At 47.9% G+C, this 8,803-nt stretch overlaps 1 protein-coding gene across 1 annotated transcript in view; it reads right to left on the reverse strand.

The window, feature by feature from the left end:
• The window catches only part of ACAP1 (ArfGAP with coiled-coil, ankyrin repeat and PH domains 1), a 32,323-nt gene extending 28,731 nt beyond the window's left edge, over nt 1–3,592 (reverse strand). The window contains exon 1 of the mRNA XM_073623489.1: nt 3,534–3,592. Coding sequence (XP_073479590.1) covers nt 3,534–3,584 — 51 coding nt within the window. The 5' untranslated portion in view covers nt 3,585–3,592. The remainder of the gene's footprint in view (nt 1–3,533) is intronic.
• Nucleotides 3,593–8,803: the final 5,211 nt, after the last annotated feature.

Consider the following 8,803-nt stretch of genomic DNA (forward strand, 5'->3'; position numbering starts at 1 on the left):
CCACCTATTGATATGGATACTTCACACAGAGATTACCTCCATCTAATAAAACCACGCTCCTCAGCATAACCACCCATTTTTTTCCCACAATCCAAGGTTTTAGAAGGGGGGTGTCCAACATTGGCCCTTGAGGGCCACACACAGGGCAGAATTTTTGGATACACAGCGATATCTATAGCAAATCACGCGGTTACTTTATTCTTGCTGCCTTTTAATTAGAGAAACAATGACATTAAATCAGATTGTGGAAACTACAAATATTGAAAAACACCAATTAGGGGATTTGGGGTGCAGTTTGTGAGGCTTTAGGGACTGTGGTCTTTCTATGGAGGAAGATAGGCTAGGCCTAAAAAGCTTAAGGTATCTCCATCATAGAGGCAACCAATGCAGTGGAGGGGATGGAATGGGAAGTATGGGGTGCAGAGCTAGTAGGTGCCTAGATAATCACGTTATAGATAAGCACCCCAGGATGTAGACGGCTCCCTAACCAAGTGATTGGAGAGCGATGCAGGTCTATCACAATCCCTGGAAAGGGCCACCAAAGAGCCTCTAACAAGTCTGTAGAGGATAGAAGGAAAGGACTGTAGGCCACTCTGGGACACATGCCACCAAGTTGCAGGACCTCTTATATCCCTTCTGGTAGGGATGGAGTTACTATTTATCAGCTGTGACATTCTTCTGTATGTATTGTCCTTCAATGGGCCGACCATCCAAATGCTGGCGGCAATAAATGATGTCAGAGTATCGCTGAATTCCCCTCACCTGAACCTCCATAAAACCCTATTATCACTAAAAGATAGATCCACGTCTATGTGTGCCAGGGCCACCAATCATGAGAACCTCAGAGACAAGGAGGAAACCAAACTCCACTTCAAGATCTGTGGGAGATCTGTGGGTCCCGGGGCAGTAAGAAAGGGGCCATATTATTGGAAGTCATGTCAACCTGACAATCAGAACAACTCTACTTCAACTGAGATGTAGAGGGAGTTCATTTCCAGGAGAGACTCTGGAGAACTCCTGGACATGTGATATGACATATACAAGGAACTAAGATCCATGTTCTGCACTCAGGATCGTAGATGGAAGCCCTTCAGGTTTCTATGGATTTGAGTCCTGGAATACACCTTCACCTTGACCAAAAGAATGGAGATAGAATACATGGCATTCTACACCATTATATCTAGAAGATAGACTGAATTCTCATTACTAACCTCTCATTCTGGAAATGCTATCTGCCTGGCTGTCCTACATATAAGAGGTATGTAGTCCAGTCATTCTGACCTTACTTTTGTCCAAGGTCATTGTCTAATAGCATTGAAGCCAGGGACAGCCAGGCAATTGGCAGTTTTAGGAGGAATTCAGCAATGCCCCCCCCATATTTAACTCAGTACAAATACCTTGGCCCACTTCTGTGCATAAAATGGTCTTTATCTATGAAGAACACAGAGATTTTCTGAATAGATGACCTGCTTTACATCAAGCCACAGCATTTTAATGGGATTGAGGTTGGAACGGCCATAGCTTTTCTCCCATTTTGTATTTGTAGCTCTGTGTTTTGGATCTCACCTGTATTTGGATCATAGAGAAACATTCCAACAATCTTCTCTAGAAATAACTGATACAACCAAATTCACTGGTGGCTGCAAGCCGTCCAAGTTCCTGAGAGAGCAAAGCAGGCCCACCCCATTACACTCCTCCACCATGCTTCACAGATGTTTGCAGACCCATCCCATTACACATTTTACCAGCAACCTGATGGTGTAGGGGTGCCCTCTTGGTATGAGTGCTGACCACGGTTCAAGGCTCATCTCAGGTGCAGAGGAGGTCTCCACCAGGGAGTCACCGTGTGAGCCAGGACAGCTTAGTGGTAGGACAGCGAATGGGTGCACAAGAGTGAGAATTGTCTGGAGGGGAGACAGACGAGGGCCTAAAGCCTGTGAGGCCAGAGGAAGCCAGGAGCCTGGTATTTTGCTGCAGACCCCTGTGAGCGTAATCCTTTGTGTGATGTCTGGAACTTTCTGTTATGAAGCTGCAAGAAAACCCTGAAACACAGATGATGGCGAGTGGAATGTGTCCTTGGAAGAGCCATGTTTGACCCGATTCCTGCACAGAATAGAAGTCTGATAACTTCTGACACACATTCAATGGAGTTTTATGAATATCATCAGCACGTCGTCCCACGCCTTCCTCTATGGGGCCTCGTCCCGGCTGTATGAAGATTTGTTAATGATGAACTGCTGTGTATCAGGAGATCTTTTTATGGTGATGACACCATGGTTTTATGGTTTACCTCAATACAGAGAGGGTTCATTCATAAGGTTCAGCAACACATTGTGGGTGTTGGAGGAAGACCATCTCTTACTTCACCATTTATTATCTCATAGACAAGCTGAACCTTCTCACCCCTGAAGCCCCAACCCATAATAATCCCACGTATGCCTGAATGCCACCCTCCCATCCCCCCCTCCCAAACCCATAGGAATCCCAACCCACAAATGCCTGAATGTCATCCACCCATCCTCCCACCCCAACCCATAAGAATCCCAACCCATAATAATCCCACATATGCCTGAATGTCATCCTCCCATCCCCCCACCCCAACCCATCATAATCCCACCCCACAATTTCCTGAACGTCACTCCCCAACCCAACCCATAGTAAACTACCCCACAAATCCCTGAATGCCACCCACCCATCCCCCCACCCCAACCCATAATAATCCCACCCTACTAATCCCTAAATGCCACCCTCCCATCCCCCCCCCCACCCCAACCCATAATAATCCCACCCTACTAATACCTGAATGTCACCCTCCCATCCCCCCACCCCAACCCATAATAATCCCACCCTACTAATACCTGAATGTCACCCACCCATCCCCCCACCCCAACCCATAATAATCCCACCCTACTAATCCCTAAATGCCACCCTCCCATCCCCCCCCCCCACCCCAACCCATAATAATCCCACCCTACTAATACCTGAATGTCACCCTCCCATCCCCCCACCCCAACCCATAATAATCCCACCCTACTAATACCTGAATGTCACCCACCCATCCCCCCACCCCAACCCATAATAATCCCACCCTACTAATGCCTAAATGCCACCCTCCCATCCCCCCCCCAACGCATAATAATCCCACCCCACAAATCCCTGAATGTCACCCACCCATCCCCCCACCTCTACCCATAATAATCCCACCCTACTAATCCCTAAATGCCACCCTCCCATCCCCCCCCACCCCAACCCATAATAATCCCACCCTACTAATACCTGAATGTCACCCTCCCAACCCTCCTATCCCATAATAATCCCACCCTAATACCTGAATGCCACCCCAATGCCATATTAATGCCACTCTAGAAAATCCATGAAGGCCACCCTCCCATCCCCCCACCCCAACCCATAATAATCCCACCCCAAAAAAAACATGAAGGCCACCTTCCCATCCCCCCACCCCAACCCATAATAATCCCACCCCACAAATCCCTGAGTGCCACCCCCCCCCCCACCACTCCCTATGCACATACCTTCTCCAACCGGCTCTCCAGATCAAACACCTCCGACTCCACCGTTTCCATGGCGGCCCTGCGACAAAAGAAAGCACAGTTACTGCAAACACTGCACTGATTGGAGTAATTACACTAAGTAATTAAAAAAAAAATACTTATTTGTTCTATTAGAGTACTTACCTCACCATGAGAACTCTTCCATCATCCTGGAAAATCGTACATATCGCTGGAGGACTTTACTATAGAATGTCATTCAACCAAATACACCACAGAGGAACCTACTCTGGAATATCAGAGATTGAGGAACCAGATACACCACAGAGGAACCTACTCCAGAATATCAGAGACTGAGGAACCAGATACACCACAGGGGAACCTAGTCCAGAATGTCAGAGACTGAGGAACCAGATACACCACAGAGGAACCCACTCCAGAATATCAGAGACTGAGGAACCAGATACACCACAGAGGATCCTACTCCAGAATATCAGAGACTGAGGAACCAGATACACCACAGAGGAACCTTCTCTGGAATATCAGAGACTGAGAAACCAGATACACCACAGAGGAACCTACTCCAGAATATCAGAGACTGAGGAACCAGATACACCACAGAGGAACCTACTCTGGAATATCAGAGACTGAGGAACCAGATACACCACAGAGGATCCTACTTCAGAATATCAGAGACTGAGGAACCAGATACACCACAGAGGATCCTACTTCAGAATATCAGAGACTCAGGAACCAGATACACCACAGAGGATCCTACTCCAGAATATCAGAGACTGAGGAACCAGATACACCACAGAGGAACCTACTTCAGAATATCAGAGACTCAGGAACCAGATACACCACAGAGGATCCTACTTCAGAATATCAGAGACTCAGGAACCAGATACACCACAGAGGATTCTACTCCGGAATATCAGAGACTGAGGAACCAGATACACCACAGAGGAACCTACTCCAGAATATCAGAGACTGAGGAACCAGATACACCACAGAGGAACCTACTCTGGAATATCAGAGACTGAGGAACCAGATACACCACAGAGGAACCTACTCTGGAATATCAGAGACTCCGCAACCAGATACACCACAGAGGAACCTACTCCGGAATATCAGAGACTCAGGAACCAGATACACCACAGAGGAACCTACTCTGGAATATCAGAGACTGAGGAACCAGATACACCACAGAGGAACCTACTCTGGAATATCAGAGACTGAGGAACCAGATACACCACAGAGACACCTACTCTGGAATATCAGAGACTGAGAAACCAGATACACCACAGAGGAACCTACTCTGGAATATCAGAGACTGAGGAACCAGATACACCACAGAGACACCGACTCCGGAATATCAGAGACTCAGGAACCAGATACACCACAGAGAAACCTACTCTGGAATATCAGAGACTGAGAAACCAGATACACCACAGAGGAACCTACTCTGGAATATCAGAGACTGAGGAACCAGATACACCACAGAGGAACCTACTCTGGAATATCAGAGACTGAGGAACCAGATACACCACAGAGGAACCTACTCTGGAATATCAGAGACTGAGGAACCAGATACACCACAGAGGAACCTACTCTGGAATATCAGAGACTGAGGAACCAGATACACCACAGAGGAACCTACTCTGGAATATCAGAGACTGAGGAACCAGATACACCACAGAGGAACCTACTCTGGAATATCAGAGACTGAGGAACCAGATACACCACAGAGGAACCTACTCTGGAATATCAGAGACTGAGGAACCAGATACACCACAGGGGAACCTAGTCCAGAATGTCAGAGACTGAGGAACCAGATACACCACAGAGGAACCCACTCCAGAATATCAGAGACTGAGGAACCAGATACACCACAGAGGATCCTACTCCAGAATATCAGAGACTGAGGAACCAGATACACCACAGAGGAACCTTCTCTGGAATATCAGAGACTGAGAAACCAGATACACCACAGAGGAACCTACTCGAGAATATCAGAGACTGAGGAACCAGATACACCACAGAGGAACCTACTCTGGAATATCAGAGACTGAGGAACCAGATACACCACAGAGATGCCTACTTCAGAATATCAGAGACTGAGGAACCAGATACACCACAGAGGATCCTACTTCAGAATATCAGAGACTGAGGAACCAGATACACCACAGAGGAACCTACTTCAGAATATCAGAGACTCAGGAACCAGATACACCACAGAGGATCCTACTTCAGAATATCAGAGACTCAGGAACCAGATACACCACAGAGGATTCTACTCCGGAATATCAGAGACTGAGGAACCAGATACACCACAGAGGAATCTACTCCAGAATATCAGAGACTGAGGAACCAGATACACCACAGAGGAACCTACTCTGGAATATCAGAGACTGAGGAACCAGATACACCACAGAGGAACCTACTCTGGAATATCAGAGACTCAGCAACCAGATACACCACAGAGGAACCTACTCCGGAATATCAGAGACTCAGGAACCAGATACACCACAGAGGAACCTACTCTGGAATATCAGAGACTGAGGAACCAGATACACCACAGAGGAACCTACTCTGGAATATCAGAGACTGAGGAACCAGATACACCACAGAGACACCTACTCTGGAATATCAGAGACTGAGAAACCAGATACACCACAGAGGAACCTACTCTGGAATATCAGAGACTGAGGAACCAGATACACCACAGAGACACCGACTCCGGAATATCAGAGACTCAGGAACCAGATACACCACAGAGAAACCTACTCTGGAATATCAGAGACTGAGAAACCAGATACACCACAGAGGAACCTACTCTGGAATATCAGAGACTGAGGAACCAGATACACCACAGAGGAACCTACTCTGGAATATCAGAGACTGAGGAACCAGATACACCACAGAGGAACCTACTCTGGAATATCAGAGACTGAGGAACCAGATACACCACAGAGGAACCTACTCTGGAATATCAGAGACTGAGGAACCAGATACACCACAGAGGAACCTACTCTGGAATATCAGAGACTGAGGAACCAGATACACCACAGAGGAACCTACTCTGGAATATCAGAGACTGAGGAACCAGATACACCACAGAGGAACCTACTCTGGAATATCAGAGACTGAGGAACCAGATACACCACAGAGGAACCTACTCTGGAATATCAGAGACTGAGGAACCAGATACACCACAGAGACACCGACTCCGGAATATCAGAGACTGAGGAACCAGATACACCACAGAGACACCGACTCCGGAATATCAGAGACTCAGGAACCAGATACACCACAGAGAAACCTACTCTGGAATATCAGAGACTGAGAAACCAGATACACCACAGAGGAACCTACTCTGGAATATCAGAGACTGAGGAACCAGATACACCACAGAGACACCTACTCTGGAATATCAGAGACTGAGGAACCAGATACACCACAGAGGAACCTACTCTGGAATATCAGAGACTCAGGAACCAGATACACCACAGAGGAACCTACTCTGGAATATCAGAGACTGAGGAACCAGATACACCACAGAGACACCTACTCCGGAATATCAGAGACTCAGGAACCAGATACACCACAGAGGAACCTACTCTGGAATATCAGAGACTGAGGATCCAGATACACCACAGAGGAACCTACTCCGGTGTCACGGAACGCCCCACACTCCGCTTGAGTGCTTCCGTCATATACCGCTTCCTAAGTTCTGGAACACGAGTCCAATGGATCTGGCTATAGGAACCCCAAGAACTAGACAACACCAGTCTTGGAGTACATCAGAACTACCTTTATTTTGAGATCTCACAGACCTTTATACAGCAGGGATGACTCAAAGCTAACCTAATTAACATGACCTAATTTACTACAAAATGTACCCAGACCAGATGACAGTCTTGTGGGCACCGAGCTTCACACATTAATACAGTTAACAATACAAACAACAATCTCCCCCCTCCTCAGCCTAGACCATTCGTCTATTAGCCAGGGCTGGTGGCTAATGTGATCAGCTCTCTCAATTAACATAAACACATGTTGATAACACCAGCATCTCCTCACAGGATGTGTCCCAGCAGAATGAATCAGTCTTATCAGCAGGGGGCTGCTGGAGGAATCCCCCCTCCCTCTTCAGGGACACAAATATACAGTAAGGAGTCCCCATACAATATATACATGACTGAGTCCGATTAATACAGTTCAGACTGGATTTCTCATTCACCTCAAATGCTAGGGCCCATAATCGGTGGGCAACAGGCTTGCATACAGTCCTCTACAACAGCCTCTGCTCCGGCCAGGTCCGTGACATTTCTCCCCTTTCGGCAGGAGACTAACACAGGAGGAGACCCCAGACTGGTTGACTCCGAAGTTAGTCCATAGTTCCAGTCCTCTACTGCCTGTACCCACACAGTACCCCAAACAAATTATTCCAAACAGTGTATTACTCACCCAGCCATCCTCTGCCTCTCTCAGAGAACATATCTGCCGCTGGGGAGAGGCCCGGACTGGCCCTTCTCCCTGGAATCCTTTCTACCGCTGGAGAGAAGACAGGGGGACTGGGCTCACTCCATCCTGCTGTTGGGGATCTGGGCCGACTGCCCAGCATCCCTGGGGTATACAGGTGGGGACTGAAGCCCCATCCACCGACACCAGATCAAGCTGCAGTTGTGAGGTGATGACTGCATTCTCTCCTTGGATCCTGATCTGCAGCTCGCGATAGGCTGCCACCTCCTCACCTTGGGCCTCCACAATTGCTGCAGGTGTGGGGCAGAGGTCTTGGACCCTCTGTCCGGTTGCTAGCACTTCTGCTGGGGGTTTGCCAGGTGGTTCCTCCTCTACAGAAACGTCTATTAAATCCCCAGTCTCTGGAATTGGTAAAAGTGTGGGACAGAGGTCTTGGACCCTCTGTTCAGTTACCAGATCTTCAGCTGGAGAAGTTTGTTTTAACTCCATAGATGCTGCTGGCAGAAAATCACATGTCCCTGTCAGTGTTGTGGGAGAAAGGCCGACTACCTCTTCTCTCAGGAAGGCCGAAGCCACTGTTGGTGCTGGGCAGAACACAGTGAACTTTGGCCCTGATAGCAGCTCTTCTGCTGGAGGCTCATCAGGTTGTTCTTCCTCAGCAGAAAAGTCTATCAAATCCCATGTCTCTGCAACTGATGTCTGGGAATAGAGGTTCACCATCTCCTGTCCATGGAACCCAGAAGATGTTATCATTTCTGGACAGAGGTTAGCAGAGCTCTGCCCTGTTGTCAGCACTTCAGGTTTGGGGA

Source organism: Aquarana catesbeiana, linkage group LG03, assembly GCF_042186555.1.
Source record: "Aquarana catesbeiana isolate 2022-GZ linkage group LG03, ASM4218655v1, whole genome shotgun sequence".
Taxonomy (NCBI): domain Eukaryota; kingdom Metazoa; phylum Chordata; class Amphibia; order Anura; family Ranidae; genus Aquarana; species Aquarana catesbeiana.